The 27,699-nt window shown below is 37.8% G+C and overlaps 2 protein-coding genes across 4 annotated transcripts; one reads left to right on the forward strand and one right to left on the reverse strand.

Moving 5' to 3' along the window:
• Nucleotides 1–1,136: 1,136 nt before the first annotated feature.
• Nucleotides 1,137–14,650, reverse strand: LOC127518329 (tripartite motif-containing protein 16-like protein). The gene is made up of 7 exons (XM_051904824.1): nt 14,469–14,650; nt 13,430–13,790; nt 13,125–13,220; nt 12,766–12,990; nt 9,864–10,023; nt 6,153–6,212; nt 1,137–3,197 (listed from the first exon to the last, which is right to left on the reverse strand). Exons 2-7 carry the CDS (start codon nt 13,775–13,777, stop codon nt 2,662–2,664), a joined length of 1,425 nt encoding a protein of 474 aa, XP_051760784.1. The 5' UTR covers nt 13,778–13,790; nt 14,469–14,650; the 3' UTR covers nt 1,137–2,661.
• A 1,248-nt stretch (nt 14,651–15,898) lies between these two features.
• On the forward strand, nt 15,899–26,352 carry pdk1 (pyruvate dehydrogenase kinase, isozyme 1). 3 transcript variants are annotated; one of them, XM_051905070.1, is made up of 13 exons: nt 15,899–16,054; nt 16,344–16,449; nt 16,529–16,672; nt 18,539–18,680; nt 18,769–18,840; nt 19,629–19,813; nt 20,089–20,184; nt 21,637–21,714; nt 21,851–21,927; nt 22,137–22,235; nt 22,926–23,036; nt 23,368–23,481; nt 25,442–26,352. In XM_051905070.1, exons 3-13 carry the CDS (start codon nt 16,564–16,566, stop codon nt 25,580–25,582), a joined length of 1,224 nt encoding a protein of 407 aa, XP_051761030.1. In that variant the 5' UTR covers nt 15,899–16,054; nt 16,344–16,449; nt 16,529–16,563; the 3' UTR covers nt 25,583–26,352. The 3 variants fall into 3 exon arrangements, with proteins under 3 accessions (XP_051761030.1, XP_051761029.1, XP_051761028.1); XM_051905069.1 differs by having other exon boundaries at nt 16,344–16,672; XM_051905068.1 differs by having other exon boundaries at nt 15,925–16,672.
• The last annotated feature ends 1,347 nt before the right edge of the window (nt 26,353–27,699 follow it).

Raw genomic sequence — 27,699 nt, forward strand, 5'->3', positions numbered from 1 at the left:
CCCGTCTTTTTCTAATTGTACTGCCATGAACTTTAACATTTAACATGTTAACTTAGGCCTGTAGAGTCTGAAGTGTAGTTCTTGGTTGTTTTGCGATTTCGCTGAGCATTGAGGTGAATTTGCTGGGACGTCCACTCCTGGGAAGACTGGCATCTTTCTTGAATGTTTTCCACTTGTGAATAATCTTCCTTACTGTAGAATAATGGACTTCAAATTGTTTGGAAATGGCCATATAACCCTTCCCAGATTGATGGTGGCAAAAATTGCTTCTCTGAGATCATTGCTGATGTCTTTCCTCCTTGGCATTGACTGCCCTATAGGGGTTCTACAAGGTTCCAATTTTATTTACACTGTATATTAATGACTTACCTAATGCTAATGTACAAATGTATGCATAATAAATGAAGTGAGAGCAGACTTATATACTTGCTGCTGTCTATGTGATTAATGCTAATCAAAGAACAAAATAAAATGAGAAAATCACTCACTGATCTTGACTGATTACCTTTTATAACTTTAATAAGGATTCATTTATATTTTATTTAGAAAGTGAAGACGATGCAGTGTTATTTTACATTTCGATTTCTTTACTTGAATACTAGACCTGAAAAAAAAAAAAACATTTTTTGCATCATTTCTTTAGAATATATGCAGCTTTTAAAATTGCTAAACTTGTGTGTTTTCTCTTAAGATCTGTCAGATAAATCTTTTCAGATAAGATTTTTTGATTGGATAAGCACATGAACAAATTTGGCTTCCTCTTTCTTTTTACCATACATGTACACTTCCACTTCAACTTCATCCATCTTAGGCATCTTCATCTTCTTACCTTTGGCATGCAAATATCTTCTTGATGAAACAGTTTCTCTACTCTCTACAAGGCCTGCTGTCCTTGACTACAGAAAGAAACATTGTTCACTAGTTTCCCCTCGCAGCATTCGGCTACAGAATTTAGCCGGATAGGCTACATTTGAAACATAAAGGAGACATTTCCCAAGACATACTGATCGCATACACATATATGTATATGTTAGATAATTTTATTCAGTTATCTACAGTCTTCTGCAATTCGCCTCCAGATCTCGTGAAGCCCTACATTGCATTGGGAGAACCAAATAAGAGACACAGAAACCAGATTGCTGCTCAGTTGATTCTTAGTTTATTACGGACGGACAGAATATATAATAATACAAAAACAGGATATTGCTTTAGTTAGTTCGTTGAGCAATGTGCTGAAAGTCACATAGACAGAAACAAGAATAGTCAGCAACACAGTTATCAGAAAAAGGGTTTCACACAAGAACAAAACTTGTGATCACAGCTCACAGTATACAAACTCGATCGGGGTGACAGAGAGCAATTTTTTTCTTCTTTTTTTTTTTTTTTTTTTTTTTTTTACAATATATTAGAACAAACAGTATATAATAATCAAAAACTTAAACATAAAAAAGAATAACACAGTCTTTCTGCCTCCCTATACATCCTCCATTCAGAAACAAACAGCAGATTACTCATTCAAAATAAGTTACAAACCAAAATGTATCTTTCACTTAAAATGTTATGTAAGATAATCTCCGTATTTCGTGCAAAATTAACAACATTGATAAAATATTAGAAGTAGTATTGACTGAATATACAAAAATAACATTTCCCTTACAAAGGCTACCAGGAAACCCAGGTAACATTCACAATGGAGTACAACAGTGCCCGTACACTTTTTTTAAGCTGCCTTGGTTTCAGAAGTATTTTTAGCATTCATTTTTCCCATAGCAATTTTTAAAAAGCCTTTAAAGTTTTGTTAAAGTGTTATAAGCCTTGAACCAAATAAACTAGCTACGAGGTGAATCACAACATTATAAACTTTGAATTTTTAAAAACAAAAAATGTCTTTGAAAATTGGACAAAAAGACAAAGGTACAAGACTGTGTACTTAATGGCTTTAAAGAGGGAAACAATCCCATGAAGCATTGCAAATGACAATCGAATTATTAAAAAAAAAAAAAAAACAGATACAGTGCCCAACTAAAGGAAACACTAATCACCATAATGGTGACATTTAAACATTTTCAGTATAATGAACATAAACTAGAGCTAAACCACTGTTAATTCTCAATAAGAACTTCTGTAGACATGTGGGAAAAAAAGTCAAACTGGTTTTTAATCAGTAAAGATGATAATTCATAACTGGATGAACCACTTCACCACATCAGACTGAACCATCTGAAACAGTTTGCAGCTTGAGTCAGCACATATCTGCAAGTTACTCAATCAAAACTCAGTTTCATTTGGTTCAGGGTTGGCAAGGACATGAGCTAAACTAAGCTAAGTCTCATGTGGGTCCAACAAATTAGACAAAGCCATTTTCAACATTATGTATTAGGTTTCATCCTCTCTTGTGAGGTATAAAAAACTTGGGTCCTCTATAAACCTAAAACAACAGTGATAGTTGACTGATGTTTAAGTGGCTAAAGATTGGGTTTACGCAGTATTTGTTGTTGAACAAAAGATAAACTGGGAAACAAGTGCATAAGGGAACTGTTGGGGGCTGTATACTTGGATATGGAGGAATATTTAGTGTAGGTGGATAAGCAGACATGGGGCTACTGTCACAATGGCAAGTAACATTTAAAACTGTGAACACTACAGTCAGCTCTCTGTAATCTATAGTGTTAGATCACACAGTTTTACTGCTGACCCATTTATAACTCCAAACCCAGGATAGAGAGGCTGAGTGAATGTGGTCTGGACTCTGTGGATGAGGGTCATTGTGTCAGAGACGCTGTAGAAGGACAGAGTTCCTGCACTGTGATCCACATACACTCCTATTCTACAGCCGCTGAAGGGTACAGGGAGTTCAGTATTACTGTCATTGTGAACGAATGAGCATCTGGAGGTAGAGCAGATCAAACTCCAGGACTGATCATTATATCCAAACACACACTCATCTCTCTTTCCCTTCCTGTTGATGTACATATAAGACACTGATATACACACAAATCCACTCCCACTCCACTCAAGCTCCCAGTAACAGCGTCCACACACACTCTCTTTGCACAACACCTGAGGATAATAATGAAATCTGTCTGGATGATCAGGATACTGTTGGACACTGGCAGTGAAAGTAACCACTCTGTTCCCCTCAGACAGATGGAGGTGTTTATTTGCTGTGTTTGGATCTAGAGTGAACTGACTGGAATCTGATGGAGATAAAACAGGAAAAAAAAATCATCGTCCATTTTGGTGTATCAATAGCTATGTTGCCATCAACCCATTTTTATTCGCATTTTGGGATATCGCGTTAAATTCTAAAAATGCACATAAAAAAAAAAAAAACGTATGCTCAATTTAGCTTGAAAACGTGCGTAAACTATGATGGAAACACATTTACTGAATAAATTCCTTGATGCGCATCAAAAAAGTCATGTGACTTTGCACGATGGGACAACATAACTGGACTAATTTTTCTGAACTGTAAAAAACTTCCACGTGCTTGGAGAACTTGTAATTACAACATGTAAACTCATAATTTTCTGAGAGCTCTGACTTGTACCATGTGGCTGCTTTACCACCTAACCACTGCAGATTTAATGTGTGTTCGACTTGAAGCGGCGCTGTGCAGACCGATCGGTGTATGACATCAAAGTACAGCAAGAGCGATTAGAAAACATAGAGAGCTTTATTTATGGTAATTACGACATGGCGTGAACACAGCATAACCAGTGGACCGATCTCGTTGCACAGAAAATGCCTAAGCTAAAGTCTGTCGTCAAAGTAGTTTGGTATAATTTCCTCCCAGAACTGTCTTAAGACAGGTGCACACAATGCAATTTTGGCCACGATTTGGTTGTCTGAGACAAATTTTGATATATATATATATATATATTATATCTATAATCATAGGCTAAAAACTGTAGTCTTTGGTCGTTAGTTTGAAATGTTCACCGACAGCCAATTAATGATCGTTGCGATCAAATTTTACCTCCGACAGAATTCTGGCAGTGTCAGAAGTTTTGGCGCACAGTCGTATATCTTCACAGCGTGCACCCGGCCTTACACGCCTGAGTTCCCAAAAAGTAGACATTCACCTCCGAAAGCAAGATAACATGACTGCGTTTATTGTATTTTGTCTGCGACTGCTCTGAGGCGCAAGTAATTTATTATATATGGAAAAAGACCCACAGTGTCTTCTACTGCAGCAACTTACATTTTTCTTAGTGATATTTGCACAGGTTTATCAGGAAGTGGCGATTTGGTTCACTTTGGCTTGCTGGATGGAAACTGCTTTGTGCAAATGTTTAGATATTCCAATTTTTGTGCGCAAGTTAAATTCACAACTTTGGATGGAAACAGTCACTGAGAAATCCCCACCACTAATGCACAGACAAGCGGAGTGTTAACAAACAGTAAAAAGTCATACTGGACTGAAATACCATTTGTACATTCCCTTTCATGCATTTCCCCTAGTACTATAAATGTAACGAAACATTTTATTAGGTTTGGTTATATGTTTATTATATTTACTTTCAATGTACAACCCGAATTCCGGAAAAGTTGGGACGTTTTTAAATTAGAATAAAATGAAAACTAAAAGACTTTCAAATCACATGAGTGATTATTTTATTATTTTATAATTATTTTATTCACAATAGAACAGAGATAACATAACAAATGTTTAAATTGAGAAATTGTACACTTTTATCCACTAAATGAGCTCATTTCAAATTTGATGCCTGCTACAGGTCTCAAAATAGTTGGCACGGGGGCAACAAATGGCTGAAAAAGCAAGAAATTTTGAAAAGATTCAGCTGGGAGAACATCTAGCAACTAATTAAGTTAATCAGGTCTGTAACATGATTAGCTATAAAAGGGATGTCTTAGAGAGGCAGAGTCTCTCAGAAGTCAAGATGGGCAGAGCTGTGAAAGAGTGCGTAAAAAGATTGTGGAATACTTAAAAAACAATGTTCCTCAACGTCAAATTGCAAAGGCTTTGCAAATCTCATCATCTACAGTGCATAACATCATCAAAAGATTCAGAGAAACTGGAGAAATCTGTGCGTAAGCGACAAGGCCGAAGACCTTTATTGGATGCCCGTGATCTTCGGGCCCTCAGACGACACTTCATCACTCATCTGCATGATTGTGTCAATGACATTACTAAATGGGCCCAGGAATACTTCCAGAAAACACTGTTGGTAAACACAATCCGCCGTGCCATCTGCAGATGCCAACTAAAGCTCTATCGTGCAAAAAAGGAAGCTATATGTGAACATGGTCAAGAAGCGCCGTCGTGTCCTGTGGGCCAAGGCTCATTTAAATGGACTGTTTCAAAGTGGAAAAGCTTTCTATGGTCAGATGAGTCCAAATTTGACATTCTTGTTGGAAATCACGGATGCCGTGTCCTCTGGGCTAAAGAGGAGGGAGACCTTCCAGCGTGTTATCAGCGTTCAGTTCAAAAGCCAGCATCTCTGATGGTATAGGGGTGCATAAGTGCATACAGTATGGGCAGCTTGCATGTTTTGGAAGGCACTATGAATGCTGAAAGGTATATAAAGGTTTTAGAGCAACATTAAACGAAAAATACATCAAAGACGACCATGAACTCTTCAGCAGCTGGAAACCTATATCAGGCAAGAATGGGGCCAAATTCCAACACCAAAACTCCAGAAACCCATAACCTTTATGCCCAGACATCTTCAAACTGTTTTGAAAAGAAGAGGAGATGCTACACCATGGTAAACATGCCCCCGTCCCAACTATTTTGAGACCCGTAGCAGGCATCAAATTTGAAATGAGCTCATTTAGTGCATAAAATTGTAAAATTTCTCAGTTTAAACATTTGTTATGTTATCTATGTTCTATTGTGAATAAAATATTGGCTCATGTGATTTGAAAGTCTTTTGTTTTCATTTTATTCTAATTTAAAAAAACATCCCAGCTTTTCCGGAATTCGGGTTGTATGAATGAACCATTTAGTTGTGTGTGTGCATGTGTCTGCATGTGTGGTGGGTCGGTAAAAATGGCCTCAGAATATAGGAAATCAAAGGAATGTCTGTATTGCGAGGACATCCCAATTGTCTTTGTAATTCAAATGGCTTAATACACATACTAAATAATATTTTAATGAAAATGTAAATGTGTTCATTGTGTCTTACATTGTAGGAAGTCCTCCCTGATCTTGGGTTCATTGATGGGAATAATTTCAGTGTATGTTACTAAGAAATGAAGCAGACATAATTAGTATAGTTCCCATTAAAAAGTTCTTTATATATACAGTAGAAGTATAAGTGAGTACACCCCTCACATTTCAGCAACTATTTTAGTATATCTTCTCAAGTGACAATACTATAGAAATGAAAATTGGATATACTTTAGAGTAGTCAATGTGCTGCTTGTATAGTAGTACAGATTTACTGTCCTCTAAAAATAACTCAACATACAGCCATTATTGTCTAAATAACTGGCAACAAAAGTAAGTACACCCTAAGTGAACATGTCAAAACTGTGACCAAAGTGTCAATATTTTGTGTGAGCACCATTGTTATCTAGCACTGCCTTAATCCTCCTGGGCATGGAATTCACCAGAGCTGCACAGGTTGTTGCTGGGATCCTCTTCCACTTCTCCATAAAGACATCACGGAGCTTCTGGATGTTAGACACATGGCGCTTTTCCACCTTCCGCTTGAGGATGTCCCACAGGTGCTCAATAGGGTTCTGGTCTGGAGACATACTTGGCCACTCCATCACCTTCAGCTTCCTCAGCAAGGCAGTTGTCATCTTGGCGGTGTGTTTGGGGTCATTATCATGTTGGAAAACTGCCGTTCGGCCCAGTTTCTGAAGGGATGGTATCATGTTCTGCTTCAGAATGTCACAGTACATGTTGGAATCCATGTTTCCCTCAATGAAGTGCAGTTCATCAGTCCCAGCAGCACTCATGCAGCCTCAGACTATGATGCTACCACCACCATGCTTGACTGTAGGCAAGACACAATTTTCTTGGTACTTCTCACCAGGGTGTCGCCACACATGCTGGACACCATCTGAGCCAAACAAGTTTATCTTAGTCTCATCAGACCACAGGACATGTTTCCAGTAATTCATGCTCTTGGACAGGTTGTCTTCAGCAAACTGTTTGTGGGCTTTCTTGTGAGCCAGCTTCAGAAGAGGCTTCCTTCTGGGACGACGTCCATGCAAACTGACTTGTTGCAGTGTGTGCGGCGTATGGTCTGAGCACTGACAAGCTGACCTTCCGCTTCTGCAACCTCTAAAGCAATACTGGCAGCACTCATGCATCTGTTTTTTGAAGCCAGCTTCTGCAAGTGACGCACAGCACAAGGATTCAAACCCGAACAGTAGTACTAACTTATAAAGATTGAGAACACTGCAATTAAAGTCTGTTATAGTTAATGCAACTTAAAACAATTACATTTTATTAACAAGGAATTTAGTTTTATTTTTGTGTGGCTCAACATTTTTGAGTAAATGCTCCTATTTAAATGATTATTTTTAAGTTTACTGAGCAATGTAAAATTACGTCATCCACGTCACGTCGTTGCTTAGCCGAGAAGAATCCATTCAACATGGCGGACACTCGCAAACGACCGGAGCAAACTTAATGGAACAACTTGTAAGTAAATCAAAACATCTGTGATTTCTTTTTTTTTTTTTATCTTGTAAGAATATCCTGATAAAGAAATGTTTTAATCGCTGTTTTTACGCAGCACGGTTAAGCGTGGCAGTGCTTTTGAATGTGCATTTTGAATGCTATTTTAGCGTCACTGCTTATCGTGTAGTTTTAACGTTAAAGCAGGGCAGTAATGTTAACATTAGCTGGTATTTTTTCAGTAAACGCAGTCCTACGGTTTGAATGTTGCTCTTGTTAAGTGCCCTGTTTAGGGCTGCGTTTCCCAAAAGCACCATGAGCTAAGTTGATCGTTGAGACCATTGGTGGAAAATGCTCCTACGATCAACTTAGACTTACGATACTTTTGGGGAAACGCAACCCTGCTGCTAAATGTGATTTTATTTGGTCTTTGTATTATTTCTACATGCAAAAACTAGTCGCTAACACTAACTTCATCCAAGATTAGGTTATGGCTAATAAACAGACATGAATTTATCAATATATTGGATATTAAGTTTACACAACAAATCTACAAACTTGTAGTAAAGTTACAAACATTCTTTAATTGCAGGCTGAACTGAATGCTGAATACTAAAGAGTGAGCCTCAACACTTAAGGTAACTTCTGTTGATTTAAAATTCAAGTTGTGTGATGTCTCCTCAGATAACAGGACAAAGACTAGTCTTTCTCTTTTCCAAATCCATTGTTGGTTATATACTTACTTGTGTGTGTTTGTGATTTTCTAGGTTTGCGCTGAGTTTCACTGTATCAAAGAAAGCGATGCACACCAGCAAGATTTCAGAGATGATGCGTGACATTGAATGTTTATGATCTTCCGGTGAGTTCAGATTCGTCCACACTAACTACCTCCATCACTGTCTTCAGTGAAAATAAAATAAAGTTGGCTTGCTTGTTTAACGTGTTAATTTTCGTGTTTACATGTCAACAGGAAACAAGCTCTTTGTGCTCTCCCAGTGTACGTGTGAGGACGACCCGCAGTTCTTCAAGACTTGAAATGTAAGTATTCAGTGCATTAATAGAACTGCTATTAGCAGTAAATATAAACGTCTAGTTTTAATCTCAAAAGTTAAAGGATTAGTTCACTTCAAAATTAAAATTTCCTGATCATTTACTCACCCCCATGTCATCCAAGATGTTCATGTCTTTCTTTCTTCAGTTGAAAAGAAATTAAGGTTTTTGAGGAAAACATTCCAGGATTCTTCTCCATATAGTGGACTTCAATGGGGTTCAACAGGTTGAACATGTCACATGTGACCTTTCTAACGTAATGCGTGGCGAATCGCAGAGCAGTGCAAGATGAGCATTTGTGGTTAAAAAGTTGTTTTTTTTTTTAGAAAATGACAGATCGTTTAGCTAGATAAGACCCTTATTCATCATCTGGGATTGTGTAGAGCCCTTTGAAGCTGCACTGAAGTCCACTATATGGAGAAAAATCCTGGAATGTTTTCCTCAAAAACCTTAATTTCTTTTCGACTGAAGAAAGAAAGACATGAACATCTTGGATGACATGGGGGTGCGTAAATGATCAGGAAATTTTCATTCATAAGTGAACTAACCCTTTGAATTTACAGTTTTACCCTCTATGCTTATTCTAGGAAGAGTTGGCCAAGCCAGACATCACTGACATCAACTGACACAAACATCACTCCTGTTGATTTTGTCAACGTGGACAACGGAAACCACAAAGTCCTGCAACCACTGCATGTGTTATGGAAGATGATCTTCCAGTGTGTTTGACATGTTGAGAGATACACAGTCACAAGGTTTTAAAAAAAGGTTGAATAAATGAACCACTAGCTCTAATACAAGATATGCAAATATGTATTGTCCTATCAAGCAGACAAAAACATGAACATGATGAATAGGACATGTGGCTTTTCATGGTTAAAAGATGTAGAGCTGTTATCACTTAGGGTGTACTCACTTTGTTGCCAGCTATTTAGACAATAATGGCTGTATGTTAAGTTATTTTCAGAGGACAGTAAATCTATACTGCTATACAAGCAGCACATTGACTACTCTAAAATATATACAATTTTCATTTCCATAGTATTGTCCCTTGAGAAGATATACTAAAATAGTTACTGAAATGTGAGGGGTGTACTCACTTTTGTGAGATACTATATATATATATATATATATATATATATATATATATATATATATATATATATATATATATATATGATGTCTAAGATTAAATAAATGTCTACTACTTTACCTCTGCCAGTTATCTTGTCTATCTCCTCTCTACAGAAATCCTCCAGTTTTTCTTTCAGTTGAAAGACAGACTTTCCCACATCTTTAAAAGACAGGAGAGAGCTGACAGTGACGCTGGGTACATCTGTAGGTTCAGGAGGTTTAGAGAGAGACTGGAATCTCTACAGGAAGAAATAAACACAAACAATAAAGATACAAAACAAAAACCTTTATGACCTGATTGTAACAGTTATGTTCTGTTTTATTATCATGGTGTTTTGGTTTCCCTGTTTGCCTGCCTGACTGCCTGTGTTCCCTAGTTAGTTTCCCTGGTTGTTAATTAGTTCCCACACCTGTTCCGTTTGACATCGATTACACTCATGTATTTAAGCCCTGTGTTTCCTTAGTTCCTTTATACAGTATTGTTTTTATTTAACATGGTTGTGTTAATGTTTTCTCCTTCGATCTCCTACGAGTGTTCCTTGTGGATATATTAAAGAATGTTTTTGTTCTCTACTCCTTTCATTGTGCAGTTTACTACCACAACCATTCCTGACAGAATACTGGACCCTCAAATTGAGTATATAAACACACCAGAAGATTTCAACAACTGCCATGCTACACAGACCTCCCCGACCGCTACTGTTGAGTTTTCTAACTGCGGGACCTCTTAACACCATCTGGTCAGCGGAGGACATCACCAGTCCCACTCTGGGACCCAGAGCCCAGCCAGCCATCACCCCGATGAATGGACATAACGCCAGAGCCTGCACAATGGAAGTGCCTGAGTTAAGGACTGAGCAAGCCATCGCCCTTGAGCCGGAGCCTCACAAAATGTCTGACCAGGTGTGTGAGCCGGCAACATCATGTGCCACCGTGGGATTACCTGTTGAGTTTGAGGGAATGGATGAAGACCCCGTCCACATTCCCACCACTGAGAGTGAGCTGCAGCTGACCTCTGTATCTTATGATGACTTGGAAGAGGATGTTTATCTGAATCTCCCAGTTCCTAATAGTCTAGTCCAGCTCAAAGGCTCCTGGGTCTCCTGTGCCCCCACTGGGTTTGTCCGGCTCCAAGTCTCCTGTGTCTCTGCTGGTTTCACCCAGCTCAAAGGCTCCTGTGTCTCCACTGGTCCTGTCCAGCCCAATGTCTCCTATGTCTCTGCTGGTTTCGCCCAGCTCAAAGGCTCCTATGTCTCCACTGATCCTGTCCAGCTCAAGGTCTCCTGTGCCCCGCTGGTCCCATCCAGCTCAAAGTCTCCTGTGTCTCCGCTGGTTTCGCCCACCTCAAAGGCTCCTGTGTATCCAGAGTTTCGGTCCAATTCCTCTTCCAAGGTCAGCCAGTCCATCAACCCCACCTCCGATGGTTCCCTACAGCCCCCAGGCTTCTCCTCTGATGCCTCTCTACTGTGTGGAATTGCCTCTGGTCTTCCAGTCTCCAGCTCCGCCTAGTCAAGAGGATCCCCTGGCTCTGCCTCCAGCCGCCGAGCCCATCTCTTCACCTCGGCTTGTCGACCACTTGGCTCCATCTTGGCTCCTCCCTGCCTCGGCTCCACTTGGGACCATTGTCCTTACGGCTCTACCGGGCTCCCTCGTCCCTCACGCACCGCCTTGGTCAGACGTCACTCTGCCTGCACCATGGACTTACGGGCCTTCAGCTACACTTCGTCCGTCCACCCCTTTGGCTCCGTCGTGCTCCGCTTTCCTCCAGCTCCGCCTTGGTCCTCAGTCACACCAGCTCTGCCTCAGTCCATTGACACCCTGGGTCCACCTTGGACGCTTGTCGCTGCAGCTCTGCCTCTGCCTCCTAAGCCATCAGTGTCATTTGGTCCCATCAGCTCTCCGACTTCACCTTAGGCTCTACTTCCATCGGCCATGTCTCCGTCAGTCGTCCCCTGGTGTCATCAGCCAAGTTTCCCCATGGCTCCTCCCTCACTCGACTCCTGCATCTGGCTCCTCCCACCGTCATCACCTTGGTTTCACCCGCCACAATCACTTCTTGTCTCTGGCCCTTCACCGGTCCTCCTCCAGAGCCCCCACCCTCCCTCCCTCTTCGGTTTGGACTATCATTAGTGCGAGGACATGCCTTCCGGGAGCAGAAAGCTACTGTAACAGTTATGTTCTGTTTTATTATCATGGTGTTTTGGTTTTCCTTTTTTGCCAGCCTGTTAGTTTCTCTGCTTGTTAATTAGTTCCCACACCTGTTTCGTTTGTCATTGATTATGCTCCTTATGTATTTAAGCCCTGCGTTTCCTTAGTTCCTTTGACCTGTAATGTCTTTATATTACGTGTTTGTGTTAATGTTTTCTCCTACGATCTCCTGAGTGTTCCTTGTGGATTTATTAAAGACTGTTTTTGTTCTCCACTCCTTTCTTTGTGCAAATTACTAGAACAGCCACTCATGACATAGATATTTACTCTGCTTGTTTTTTCAAATTATCTTGAGTAACTTGTGTGTACTTGAACTACCAGTTTGATATTATCTATGTTTATTTTCTATTATCTATTTTTATTTGCAACAGTAATGTCTGGTATCATTTTCATAGTGTTCTACTGGGCTATTCAGGTCTATCTAGAACTTCTGTTCTAGTAATGTCCATAGATCTTAGAAATCCAGTCTGTTTATATGTAATACAATGTAAATGTTACTCCCTCTTTCAAGTGTTTGAAAATTATAATGGTTAGGAAAAGTAATCATTTATCTCTGACCTCTTCTCAAAAAGCCATATGATTTGATGTATCATTCATGTCTGTAGCACAAACGGTGCCGGATGAGTTAAGCACTAAAGTTTAAAACTTAGGTTAACAGTTTGTTCAGCTGTATGAGTATACCAAACCCCACCAATTAAACAGAAATTAAAATGAAAGTCTCTAATGGTAAGGTGTTGCTAAAACTACTGTCCTGTATTTCAGATCTCTGTTACCTTGTGGAAATTATGTGTGTGTGAAAGCTGCTCCAGCTCAGCGTCTCTCCTCCTCAGATCACCAATCTCCTGCTCTAGTTGATCCATGAATCCTTCAGCTCGACTCACTGCAGCCCTTTCCTGATCTCTGATCCGCTGTGTCACCTTAGAGCAGATATTCTCAATGGAGCGTAACAGCTCAATTAAGATCCTCTCACTGTCCTCTACTGCTGTATCTGCAGAGCGCTGTATAGGACACACATCACAATCAGCTCTTACTGTTGCCTCACACGACCTGTGGCTCACAATAGGCTTCAGTGGGACTGAAAGAGCTCCGGCACTGGAAGAGAGTCTAAACTTCTGTTCTTCTCCAAACTCACCTTATGAGACTCCACAGCCTCTCTCAACTTCTCAAGATCTTTCTCTCTCTGCTGGATTCTCTGCTGGAACTTACTCTGTCGCTCTTTTAAAATCATCTGGATACAAAAACAAGTGAAACTCTGTAAATGTACTCTTCTGTAAATGTCAGAAAAAATAAAAACCTCTTTTGTGTAGCACAAATGTGTATATCCAACATTGGATACTTATATTCATTTTATTTTATGTGAATGGGGTTTGCAACCTATAAGGTGTGAGACGGTCAATAAGCAAAGACAGATTTTTGACAGTAAGAGTTCATACACACCAGATGTTTTTTTCCTGACGTTTTCTTTACTTTCTTGTGTTTTCTTCCAGTACAGATGTCAGACTCCACATCTTTCGGTTCAGCAGGAACAGCAGCTTGGAGTTTAGTCTTCTTCAGTTGTTCCACCACTTCAGCCAGCAGGGTGTTTTTATTTAAAGCAGGTCTAGAAGTGAAGGTCTGTCTGCATTCAGGGCAGCTGTAGACTCCTTTCTGATCCTCCTGATCCCAGCAGCATGTAATACAGCTCTTACAGAAACTGTGTCCACAGGGAATGGCCACTGGATCCTTCAGTAGATCCAGACACACTGGACAGCTGAACTGCTCCTGAGAAAAACTGGCTTCTGCCATTTCTGTATTTAGGCTACACACAGATAGTAAGACACAAAAAACAGCTCACTAAGTTTCATTTTCTCTGCACCATTGAAACAGTTTCCTGATTCTGTTTAAGAAACGTGTGCAAAAACTAAACTTAACCCTGCTCCTAAACACAACCCTCACAGAAAACATTCTGAATTTTTACATAAAAAACAAACAAACAAACATAATTTAGTATGATTTATAAGCTGATTTTCCCGTGGTGTCACTGCAACATCAGAAATTTCAGGTTTTACTATCATTGTGGGGACAAACAAGAACACTGAGGGATTGTCATAAAAGTGCATGACAATATAAACAAAAATCATTTATAGATTCCAAAATATGTGTAGCATTAAAACAAAAAGAATGTAATAGTGTGAATTAAGTGAAGTAGCTAGAAAAAAATAATTTAAAGGTCATGTGTTATTCACTAGAAACAGTAACATAGTTATTACATTGTTTTTTAACCATTTAAAAAAAACAACGACTCATAAACAGGTGTTGTTATTGCTGCAATGCATTCACGACTTTCACGATAAATATCTTTTTAAAAAATGGTTTTATTTATTTGGACACACATACAGTTTTAACCAACATATTTTCACCTGCATTGAGTGCATTCCGATTAAGATAGACGGGAAACTCGAATGTCAAACTATGTCCAATATAAAAACAACTTTACCGCAGTATAGGCTACCTCCTCCTCCTCCTTCTGCTGCTGCGTCTTCTTCTTCTTCTTCTTCTTCTTCTTCTCCTTCTCTTACTTCAGTAATTTGTAGTGATGTCACGTATGACAGCGAGGCTCCAATGCAAGTATGTATCGAGTATGCGGGGCAATTTCTAATGAGGCTTTATATCAATGCTTATTGTTTTCAGAATATCACGTGGTCGATAACAAACTTAGCCTTCTGCCGAGCTTTACTCTGGCGACGGAAGTTTGGGGACTTTTTGTGATTTGGTATTGATGTTTACTGAGGGAGTAACCATTTTTACACAGGCGTATAGAAAAGAAAAGTAAAAAGATTCCTCCGTTAGGAACATTTTCAGTTCCTAAACTTCCAGGATTTTTGTTGTAAATTTTATAAACTGTTATCCATACAATCAAAGCTATCCCGATTACATACATTGGACATACATTGGTATATAACGCCACCTATACGGTAAAATCAGCATTGGGCAATGTATTCAACTCATTTAAAAAACCAACTCTTGGTGCATTACCGCCAGCAGAAGGAAAAAATCCTTAATTAAACAAATGTATTTCTTTTACGCAAGGTGATACACAGTGACCTTTAGGAGAGTATGTATAAAACAAGTTTGTATATTTACCATTTACACAATGTAACATGTATTACATTCTAAATTAGGTATAATGAATTAGCATATGTTTTACCTAGGCCTATAGGTTCATCTTGGTTAATGTTAATTTATAAATGTATAAATATACTGATACTTTAAATAAACAGTAGCTACACAAACAATGGATAGACTAGAATAATGCACTTTTAACTAATCCTTATTTTAATTCACTGAATAAAAAAGAAAAGAAAATATAACAAATATGCTCAAATATTCATTTACTAAAAAATAAAAAATTGTGTCACCCTCCAGGTGGGCGTTCCTATACTGGTGTGACGTCACATGAAAACAAACGCAACTTTCACGCGTTCTGATTGACAGAAACCGCACGTTCTGATTTGAGTGTTGTTGTTAATGTTATTTTAACAAACAATTTGCTTCGTATTCAATTTAACACCATTAAGGTAAACGTTATCATTCAACTGAACTGCATGTGCACGTGCATCGTAGACACTCATAATGCTACATTATGTTGCTCAGTCCCGAATGAATGAACGGGTTTAATAGCATATTTAGCCTACTTTAGCTGATCAGTTGTTAATAATTCAGGGGCAGCCGAAATTACAATGTGAAATCAGCCAGAGCCGTAAAAATATTTATTTAGGTTACAAGAAAAAAACTTCTAATTAAGAAGCTACTATATTACTTACTTCTGCGTATAAATTTGCATGCAAACACACACACTCAGTGTAATGGTTTGAAAACATTCATTTATTCAGCATGATAACTTTACGTTGTACTAATCAGGAACGCCGCAGAGAGTCACGTGTTTCAGCGACTCCCGCAAGGCGGAAGTAAAACAGAGTGGACGCTCTACGCTTTAATGAAACATCTATGTCAGTGCAGCATTAACGCGAGTCAACTTGTTTACATCAACCTGGCAAAACAGATTGACAATCAGGAAAACAGGTCAGAGATTACAGCTTTTTTCAGGGTTTGTGTCGGAGCTCGGCCGGTGTTGTTTAGCGGCTTGAGGACAGTGTGCCGTGTTATGTGCTATAAATGCAGTAAGAGGCCCAGTGTGCGCTGATGCTCTTGCGTATCAGATGAGTTCATACACACATGCTGCTGGAGTGCTTATCTCTCTTCACGCCCGTCAAGCATTACTCCGGGATTACCTGCATGTGTAGGGCCGTATCACATATATATAATGTTTGCAGTGCCATTACCGGGTAATACAGAACTCTATTTTCTACAGAGATTTTCCAGACAGCCCTGGATTTACCCGGATCACTGATTTTGAATGAGTGAATCGCTGCATGTGCGAACATGACTGACATTCAACTTCATACCACGAGAAACAAGTACGCAGTCTTCTGCTGATTATATTTTGGACAAGAAAATAATATGAGTTCAGAAAGCCAACAGGACACGTTTTTCTAGATTTTCTGAAGAACTAAACAGCAAAAGACGCCAATATGAGAATCTTCAGGACTTTGATGAACGCTGCATCTGTTTCCAAACAAATCGACTTTTACTCCAGATTCTCGCCTTCTCCTCTCTCTATGAAACAGTTCATAGATTTTGGTAAGTCTGGAATCAATTGGGTACAATTTAATATGAGAACAGAACAGAAAAGAATAAACTGAGAGTTCCTTACAAGATCCAATCCTTAAGTGAAGTAGAATAGAGTAAAAATTATATTCTAAAAATTGGAACATTTAAAAATGTAATCCCTGTACTGTAATTTTAAGTAGATTAGAATAGAATGTTTGGAAAAAACAGTACTATCAGGTGCAGTGATGGTGGTATTTGATGTGAATAACAATAATTTTACATATACTATCTATGGTATTGTTTGATTACCATATTTATAAATAATTGTATATTGTTTACATTGCAACGTGTACAGTATATTGCCTTGGGGCAGAAATCGCTATGGGAATCCTGTACTCAGTCCCAGCTTTACCACAGTAAAACCATGATAATTTTTACAAGTGGAATAGAATCAATTAAAGGCACAATATGTAAGATTTTTTTATTAAAATATCCAAAAACCACTAGAATAATGTTAGGCCTTTATTTTTTGTTGACTTGTGTACTTGTACCTGTGTATCTCAAATGTTTCCAACAATGTTTAAATCCAGAGAAATTAGCAATTTTAACCAGTGTAATGGCCCGTGTCATTGCGTCGCCTGTAATTGACGTCATATTCGCTTTACCCTTAATTTCCTTCCATTTTACGTAAGAGATAATGTACATCCAGCCTGTTGTTATCTCAGAATAAACCCCGATGGTGATGTTGCATCATCCTGAAGGGGTTTATTCTGTGATGACAACCAGCTGGATGTACATTATCCTGCTTATTACACGGCTACTTGCCACATAGATCAATGTTTTATGTCTAATCATTTACTTGAGTCGAAATATTCTAGTAGCGGAGAGTGCAGTTGCTAGTGCGTCAAGTTCAAACTAGATGGACATTTAAGAGATACGGTACTGTCACACCACTTATTAAACGGCATTTCGCTACATAAATAATTATGGGGATAAGAGATATTGATCCGAGATGAATCTAATTTAAAATCGTACCTGTTTTGTTATCTTATAATCCAACAGTGTGCAGAACAGTAGTCGCAAAATGGCAGCAGCTGCGTTTGTATGAAACGAGAGAGTGAGTCCACGATACCGGATGACATAATTAAATAACTGTACACAAAATATTGATTTGACTGAGTTTTAATATTTTATTAGTTCACCAAACGCAAAACTTCGAAGAAAAAACATTTCTAGCAAGCGTATAGCGCTGCTGACTTTAGTAACCCGGATGAGCCTGTGTTATCTGTTTTCAGCGGTTGTTATCGGGGAATAACATACCCCTGGATGGCGTGATTGACCAGTCAGATTCAAGTATTCCACAGAGCTGTGTAATAATTCCATTGAAACCATGGAAACACAAAAGACTCATTAATATATTGTGTTTTATTAGAGAGGTGAGCAACTGTTTGGATACCTTTATCGACAGAAAACGAATCTTTGTTAAATAGCTCATAGTCTTATTGTTTGAATCTCTCGTTTTCTTGATTTACCACGAGTAACCCGTTTGTGCGTCTGACTGCGGCATATAAGCATAATAAAAACAGCAAGATAAAATGCCCCAGGCTCTCAGCCGCACCCTGCTTCATACCACAGTAACGTTAATAAAACTTTAATACATTAGTTCCTCCATGAACATCTGCCTGATACCCTTCGGATTGCTTTCCATCAGCTGTGGGGGTGAAGATGACAACTCCCATGATTCCACGCTGATTCAGAGTTATCAAGCTATGCCTTTGTTATTGTTTTGAAAAAGTGACCACTAGTGGCGAAACTTGCGTACTGTGCCTTTAATTTACTAAATGATGATTATGATCTCATAGTTTTCTGTCTTTCTGTACACGTTTTTCTCTGCAGGTTCAGAGAATGCGTGTGAGAAAACGTCATTCACGTTTCTAAGACAGGAGCTGCCTGTCAGGCTGGCAAATATTTTGAAGGAAATAGATTTATTGCCTGATAACCTGCTGAGAACTCCTTCAGTGCGGCTGGTGCAGAGCTGGTCAGTGTGAATGCATGCGTGTAGTTGTATTATTGGGATATGTTTGCATATCTGAGCTACAATCTTTGGTTGTGTTGCATCTCTGCAGGTACATGCAAAGTTTCCAGGATATACTTGATTTCAAGGACAAGGATATTGATGATCAAATGGTCACACACAAGTAAGAGATAAAACAAATACCCTCCAGTAGAGGTCTTCTCTGGTCCAAAGATCTGTATCCGACCCGAATCATTTCTTACCCAAACCCAACGTGCATAATGAAATTTAGAAAAAGAAAAAAATGCTCTGAGACAGGCCGCATGAAGTTAGGCCAGAGTCCGACCCCACCCAGTAGTCATTTTTTTTAGAAGCCGACTGGATCCAAATGTAAAAGACGAGTGTTGACTCTTTCAACCGGGCATGACATAGACCAAAATCAGATATGACAAATTAGTAACACGCAGTAAGTTTAAAAGTATGCCAAAATGTCCAGTTGTATTCTAAAAGTTCTTCCTGAGTCTCTCCATCAGTGTCGACTCCGGTTTGAACAATGTAAGGCTGAACACCGTTACTGACAATCCTCATTTTAGCTGCGTGAGATTCTCCAGCTTTGTTGTTGTTGAGCAAACGAAGCGTGAGCTGTTAAAGCTCCGCCCTCTTCTGGAAGGGGGGCCGGGAGCAGCAGCTCATTTGCATTTTTGGCAAATTTGACAAGCTATAATAAATGATCTGTGGGGTATTTTGAGCTGAAACTTCACAGACACATTCTGGGGACACCAGAGACTTATATTACATTTTGTAAAAGACGCATTATGGGTCCTCTTTAAAATTACTTGCTTATACAAAAGTTTTGGACCCAAACCCTCTCAGGTTGACCTTAGTTTTTGGATCCAAGAGCACTCCTGAAGACCTCTACCACCTTCCAGTTCTCCTTTGCTAACAAATACACACACTCTTCTGTTGTTTTAGCTTCACAGATGCTGTGATTAAGATCAGAAACCGCCACAATGATGTAGTGCCCACCATGGCTCAAGGAGTGGTGGAGTATAAGGAGACCTACGGCACCGACCCCATCACCAGCCAGAACATGCAGTACTTCCTGGACCGCTTCTACATGAGCAGGATTTCAATCAGAATGCTCCTGAACCAGCACAGTGAGACACACAGACATCTAGTGTTCTAGTTCATAATGGGGTCCATTACGGACAGCAAAAATGTAAAGTCTGTTGAATGGGGCTTCTGGAAAGTTCAGTCATAGTATAGTTTGGTCTAGCAGCACAGGCTGACATGTTTACGAGTTTCACAGCCATCAGTGCACCACATTTCCGAATCTGTCGTTGATTGATCGTCACCCTTTAAACATCGATCTGTTGTTCTACCACCATTGAGAGGATTATATGTCAATAACATGATGTCTGTGTGTTTTCAGCTCTTCTGTTTGGGGGAAAGGTGCGCGACAATCCTGCTCATCCCAAACAGATCGGCAGCATCGACCCCAGCTGTCGTGTCACTGATGTGGTCAAAGGTGACCGTGATCTTTCTTTCTTATAAACATGTAGCAGTGGTTAAAGTTTTTATTAGTGGGGTAATGGCAAGATAATGTTCTACCAAAATTCTCATTTTTCATTAGATTTTCAATTATTTATTTTATTTTTTCAAATCAGTGCTTCCACATACGTTTAAACAACAGTAAAATCAGAAATGGACTTTCACTGTCTGCGCTTCCGCTCGTGTGATGAGAGATGACACCATGCGTTTAAGTTACGATCCGGTTCTAGTGGCCTTAATCCATACACGGCATTTAAAAATGTCTTGAAGCACAATAGTCACATAATAGTCCATTTCAACATAAAAACTACAGCTAGCCAAATTAAAGAAAAGTGAAAATGATTCAGAGCAGCATATCGTCATATTTTACAGGACCCTCACAAAAAAATCCTTGAAATATTACAACTGAAAATGGGACTACAGGAGCCACTGCTTTAGGATGGAGGTGATTTTCCATCCTGACTCAAGCGATGTGAGGCATTTAGTCTATTTTATGTTAACAGTATGTTGTGCTATTGCGTTTTGTGATTATTTTTTATGAAATATTGAAGTTTATATGTGTTTAGGCATACCTGGCGCATTGTTCTAAAAATCAGCTTTTGATTCTGGCGTTAAATAAGCGTTCAGCGAATGTGTGGAAAGAACTTAAAATAGTTGTTTTTGGTCATACAGATAAGAAGAGTAAGTTTTCTTTTGTTTGTATATACTCATAATAACAAAACGTTATGCTTTTGTAAAGTAAAGAAAAAACAAAAACAAACAGGATGTGCTTTCTGCCGTCTCTGTCTGCTTTCTGGAGCGCATCAAAAAAATGAACCCAAACTTAGTATACAAGTGCCTCAGTCACTGTAAGAGTTAGATATCTATAGAAAGCTTGAAATGTGAAATTTAAATGAACCAATTCAAATCGAAAACAAATATTCTCTGATTACGTAATCCTTGAAACCAACGAGAGGTAAAAAGGTATCTGCTCAAACATAGATGTTTATAATGTGTATGAGCGCTTCCCAATGAGGAAAGGACAAGACATAAGAGTGAAAATCTCACTCTACTTGATGAATTAAAATGTAAAAATGGATTAAGATATTCCTTTTTCAAAATATTCAGATATTGTTTCATTAAAGTTCATATTATTCTATAAATGTTACTTTATACAGCTGCACAAAATACCCACTGTGGTTTATTTATAATAAATTTGATTTATTTTGAATAAATATGATGAATAAAAAAAAAACAAAAAAAAAACACACACATTTCAAAAACATCCCCCCCTTTTTCCCCCCCACAAATCGTACCCTATATATATTATTATTGTATATTATATTATTAGTCAAATTAATTTTTATATTTTGATTTAGAGGTGAAATGTGATCAAAATGCCTATCTTCTATTCAATGTTCAAATGGTTTCCTTATTTTGTTTTGTTTAGATGCTTATGAAAATGCCCGAAACCTGTGTGACCGGTATTACATGAACTCACCTGGCTTACTACTGGAAGAATTTAATGGTAACTTTCTGCTGCACACACTTTAACTTGAGATTGAATTGTGAATCATGTGACTGAATTAATGATCGGTAAACCCATCAGCATTCCACACAGAGGATCGGGTGTGACTGCTGTTTCTCATGTGTTTTCTCTGCAGTTAAAGGACCAGATAAACCCATTGCTGTGGTGTATGTGCCGTCTCATCTGTACCACATGGTGTTTGAGCTCTTTAAGGTGCTGTACATCAATTTTCACCTCTGAAATGTTGATGTATAAAATCATCTGTAGAGCATATTTGCCAAAAGTTCTGAGTAAAGTGTAAAAATTCAGTTTTGCAACATTACTATATGCATAATTTCTGTTTCATGACACAGTAAATGGCTTTGCTCTTCTAGATGTGCAGCAGTGTGCAGAGCTATAAATATGTTGTGTGACTCCTGCAGAATGCCATGCGCGCTACCATGGAACTTTATGAAGATGCCATGGAATATCCTCCAGTGCATGTTCAGATCGTCCTCGGCCATGAAGACTTGACTGTTAAGGTACGGACAGACATTGTACTGTATGGAGAAAAAAAACCCCCAGACATTTCTCAAATTATCTTCTTTTATGTTCCATTTGAAATGACATGAGGGATGGTAAATGATGACAGACTTGTTTTGGGTGAACTATCTCCTTGATGTTTAAAGCCCATTAATCTCATTGCATTATTTATGCAATTGTAATTGCAGTGTAAATGCATGCATGCCATCTCTGAGCTGCAATAAACAGTCTGTAAATATATCTAAAAAAAAATCATGGCCTGCCTGAATCAAATCAAATATTTCTTTCTGAAGCTGTCTTTTTGTAAATGTCTATTTGATGATTTTCTCATTTAACACAATAATGACTTTAAATTATCTTTTGGGGGTAATTTCTCAGCTAAATTTGATTTAAGTAATCGGCACATCATGTAATTTAATTAAAATGAAAAATTATAATCGCTTGACAACCCTTATTTAAGCTATATTCAATAACAATATTTACTGTTTTTACTGTATTTTGATCAAATAAACGCAGCCTTGGTGAACATAAAATACTACTTTCAAAAACATTACAAAATCTGACTGACCCCAGGCTTTTGAAAAGCAGTGTAATGTCAGATTTCTTGATCAATAATAGGCTGTTAAACAATAAAAACATTAATTTTAATATGATTAATCATCATAGACTCTCATCTTGTTCTATCATAGGTCAGTGATCGTGGAGGCGGAGTCCCATTGAGGAAGATTGACAGGTTGTTTACGTACACCTACTCCACTGCACCTCGTCCTCAGATGGACACGTCTCGAGCCACTCCTCTGGTCAGTATGTGACGTCACTGAAATATGATCATATCACCCACACCCCAGGGTTCCACATTCATTCTTTCAGTTTCATTTTAATGGTTAGAAAGTTAACTGTTGTACTAACTGTGGCTTGGTGATTAAGGTACAAGCTCAGACATTTTTTGATCTTGTTTCCCCTCTCTTGCCTTCATTATTTCCTGTCCTGACTCAATTTTTTTTATCAATAAAAATGGCAAATTCATACAATTGTAGTCTTAAATGGCATGTTAAAGCATGCACAATATACTGTATTTATTATCAGTATATTTGTTCTGTGTTGATGGCGTGTTTTGTCTTGTGGTCTCAGGCTGGCTATGGTTACGGGCTGCCCATCTCCAGACTTTACGCCAGATATTTCCAGGGTGACCTGAAGCTCTACTCTATGGAGGGATTCGGCACAGATGCCGTCATTTACATTAGAGTGAGTAACATTGTGTGTAGCCCTATTTGTGTAACTCTTAAAAAGTATATTTAGTCTCCCCAAAATTATATATTTATTTTTATTTCTGTTAAGAAAATTAATTCTGTTTTGAGACAATTCAGATGTTTTGCTTTTTTTTGTTGTTATTTATGACATAAAAACATGACATAATTTTTACTAATGGAAAAAAAAATCCCATCCACTGATCTGTATAAATCAGTTCTCATATAGTAAATACACAGTAATATGGATAAAAACAACAACATTGTATTACGATAATGAGAATGGCATGAGAAAAATGCCTAGACCAATTATACTAATGGATTTGCAAAAAAAATGGGACGCCTCTTCCCAAATGTGTGTAATTGTCACATATAATGTCATAACAATCTTAATGGTTCTAAAATAGACTTAAAGGGTTAGTTCACCCAAAAATGAAAATAATGTCATTAATTACTCACCCTCATGCCGTTCCACACCCGTAAGACCTTCGTTCATCTTCGTAACACAAATTAAGATATTTTTGTTGAAATCCGATGGCTCAGTGAGGCCTGCAATGACATTTCCTCTCTCAAGATCCATTAATGTACTAAAAACATATTTAAATCAGTTCATGTGAGTACAGTGGTTCAATATTAATATTATAAAGTGAGGAGAATATTTTTGGTGCGCCAAAAAACAAAATAACGACTTATATAGTGATGGCTGATTTCAAAACACTGCTTCAGGAAGCTTCGGAGCGTTATGAATCAGCGTGTCGAATCATGATTCGGATCGCATGTCAAACTGCCAAACTGCTGAAATCACGTGACTTTGGTGCTCCGAACCGCTGATTCGACACGCTGATTCATAATGCTCTGAAGCTTCCTGAAGCAGTGTTTTGAAATCGGCCATCACTATATAAGTCGTTATTTAGTTTTTTGGCGCACCAAAAATATTCTCGTTACTTTATAATATTAATATTGAACCACTGTACTCACATGAACCGATTTAAATATGTTTTTAGTACATTAATGGATCTTGAGAGAGGAAATGTCATTGCTGGCCTCACTGAGCCAACGGATTTAAACAAAAATATCTTAATATGCGTTCAGAAGATCTACGAAGGTCTTACAGGTGTGGAACGGCATGAGGGTGAGTAATAAATGACATTATTTTCATTTTTGGGTGAAAACTAAACCTTTAATTAATTTTTTATATATATATATATATATATATATATATATATATATATATATATATAAAATATGTATGTATATGTGTGTGTGTGTGTGTGTGTATATATATATATATATATATATATATATATATATATATATATATATATTATAGACAAAAAATAGTTAAAATAAGTATTGTATTTATTATAAAACTATTATTATTACTGTTATTATTTAGATTATAAAAATATATATTCACTACCATTCAAAAGTTTGGGGTTGGTAAGATTGACTTTATTTATTTATTTATTTTTTTAAAGAACTGAATTCTTTTATTCAGCAAGGATGCATTAAATTGATTTAAAGTGACAGTAAAGACATTTATATTGTTACAAAAAAAATTCTATTCATCAAAGAACACTGAAAAAAATATTTTGAAATAAATTAAGCAGTACAACAATTGTTAAACTTAATAATAGTTTCTTGAGCCACAAATCATCATATTTGAATGATTTCTGAAGGATCATGTGACACTGAAGAGATTGTATTAAAATAGAAAACAGTTCTTTTAAATTGTAATATTTCACAATATTGCTGTTTTTAACTATATTTCTGATAAATAAATGCAGCCTGGGTGAACAGGAGGCTTACTATTATTAAAACAATAATTACAATTTAAGAACTGTAGGTTTTTGTTAGGTTCACCCACACAACTAGCTTTTTTCTGAAATAAGTGTTTGATTTATTTTCTTTCACTCCTGAATTCCATTCATAATCATGTATTCTTTTGGTCCCTGAAGGCTTTGTCCACAGAGTCCATTGAGAGGCTTCCTGTTTACAACAAATCCGCCTGGAAACATTATAAAACCATCCACGAGGCCGATGACTGGTGTGTTCCCAGCAAAGAACCCAAAGACATGAGCACCTTCCGCAGCTTCTAGACTCGTCTCGCATCTTACACCAATGCACACGCTTCAGCAGCCCGAATAGATTCAAGCGTCTTACCTTCGTCTATCTGCTCTTGCGTAGATTCAGTATAGAAGAATAATGAAAGAGACAATATTATGAGCATGCTGAAACCCAACATGTTTCTGGTATGTTCTAATGAGAAAGTTGTGAACTGTTGCGGGTGGTACCAGTATTATAAGTTAGCTCAGGTGTTGCTAGTGCCATCACATCCCAGATAGACAATACTGCTGTTGCCGTTCTGGTGTATTTTGAGTGCGTGTTACTTGAGTGAGATCCAGTGTGTTTTCCTGCTCATATATTTGAATGTGTAAGTCAGTATATATTTATTTATCTGTCATCGTGAGATAGACAGTAATGCTGATCATTTTTGCTTTAAATTGTTATATGTTGTGGTTTGGGAGCTCGAGCTCATGTACCAGCATAACTGGGACTTCACATTCCTTGTACTGTCCCATGTGTTACATTTTGTTTTCAGAGCCAGTCTAAAGAAAGATGCTTTTTTTTCTTATAAGAAGTTGTGTAGCGTGAAGAGTTTTAAAGTGTTAAATGCTTCACACCACCAGAAAATGTTCAGCTTCAGCTATGTAACTTTTCAGGCTCTTAAGTGACAAAAAAAAGGAACAAACGCATGTACATGTGAATCATGTGCTTCCCTTGATGGGGTGTAACAAGAGTGTTCAGTAGTTTGAAACTCATTCTGTTCAATAAAGTACAATGCCAGTGACCTCTACTGGAGACGGACTGTAACTGCAGCTTCATTTCAGATGCATTGTATGCTTTAGTTTAAAATGTCTGTCATTGTGCTTTTCTGAACGCGCTTTTCTCATAACTAACTTTTTTTTTAGCCACTTTTACAATTAATCTACTTTTGATTTGGTGATTTTTTTAGTAAACATGAAGTCAGTTCATGCAGGTTGAAAATGTAAGAATGAAAATGAAAAATGAATCACATTAGTTGCATACCACAAAGTGTCAGAATGCTTTATATTTTAAAGATTTATATATTTTTTTATTTAATATTATTTGGGGTAGTACATGTTTTCATGAAACTCTTTTAATATCTTGTATTTAATCAATATGTCTCGATACTTTTTGGGCCACTGCATCTGAATCTTTGCTATTTTACTCTTTCCCTGCCAGCGTTTTTTTTTTTTTTAAGTTGCCAGCGCCAGCATTTATGATCATTTTCATAAAACTTTCATGGCCTCTAGAATATTTTGTTGTATGAATATCTGAAAATGCAACACATCAAAAGAAAGAAAACAATCTTTATGCATTTTTTTTAATCAACACTTGAAATGTGTGCAAGTTTCATAAAAAGCTGAGGAAATTGCCTTTTTGTCAAAAAAACTACATCTGGATCACATTAAAGGATTAGTTCACTTCAGAATTAAAATTTCCTGATAATTTACTCACCCCCATGTCATCCCTTTTCGACCTGAGAAAGAAAGACAAAGGTTTTTGAGGAAAACATTCCAGGATTTTTCTCCATATAGTGGACTTCACTGGGGTTCAACGGGTTGAAGGTCCAAATGTCAGTTTCAGTGCATTTTCAAAGAGCTCTACACGATCCCAGACGAGGAATAAGGGTCTTATCTAGCGAAACAATCGGCCATTTTCTAAAAAATAAAAATTTGATATACTTTTTTAACCCCAAATGCTCATCTTGCACTGCTCTGCAATGCAACACACATTACATAATCATGTTGGAAAGCTCACGCATGTGTTGTAGCCGGAAGTACCGAGCAAGTGTTTACAAAGCGAACGTGCAAAGACCAAGTCAAACGGCCTTTACAAAAAAAAAAAAGGGGGGGTAAAACAAAGAATTTGTATGATTTTGAAGTTGGAGGAGAAATGAGATGGAGTTTTTCGCCTACATCATGCGTGACCTTTCCAACATGATTATGTAATGCATGGTGCAGAGCAGTGCTAGACGAGCATTTGTGGTTAAAAAGTATATAATTTTTATTTTTTTTTAGAAAATGACTGATTGTTTCTCTAGATAAGACCCTTATTCCTCGTCTGGGATCATGTAGAGCTCTTTGAAGCTGCACTGAAACTGACATTTGGACCTTCAACCCGTTGAACC

The sequence above is a fragment of the Ctenopharyngodon idella genome, chromosome 9, assembly GCF_019924925.1.
Source record: "Ctenopharyngodon idella isolate HZGC_01 chromosome 9, HZGC01, whole genome shotgun sequence".
NCBI lineage: Eukaryota > Metazoa > Chordata > Actinopteri > Cypriniformes > Xenocyprididae > Ctenopharyngodon > Ctenopharyngodon idella.

Excerpts from the sequence above, each read along its gene's own strand:
- pdk1 (XM_051905069.1), top strand. The coding sequence starts at position 16,564 with ATGAGAATCTTCAGGACTTTGATGAACGCTGCATCTGTTTCCAAACAA. Across the intron at positions 18,681-18,768 it reads GTGCGGCTGGTGCAGAGCTG|GTACATGCAAAGTTTCCAGG; the intron begins GTCAGTGTGAAT and ends GCATCTCTGCAG. Across the intron at positions 18,841-19,628 it reads GATCAAATGGTCACACACAA|CTTCACAGATGCTGTGATTA; the intron begins GTAAGAGATAAA and ends CTGTTGTTTTAG.
- LOC127518329 (XM_051904824.1), bottom strand. The coding sequence starts at position 13,777 with ATGGCAGAAGCCAGTTTTTCTCAGGAGCAGTTCAGCTGTCCAGTGTGT. Across the intron at positions 12,991-13,124 it reads AGGCTGTGGAGTCTCATAAG|CGCTCTGCAGATACAGCAGT; the intron begins GTGAGTTTGGAG and ends TGTCCTATACAG. Across the intron at positions 10,024-12,765 it reads ACACACATAATTTCCACAAG|AGATTCCAGTCTCTCTCTAA; the intron begins GTAACAGAGATC and ends TTCTTCCTGTAG.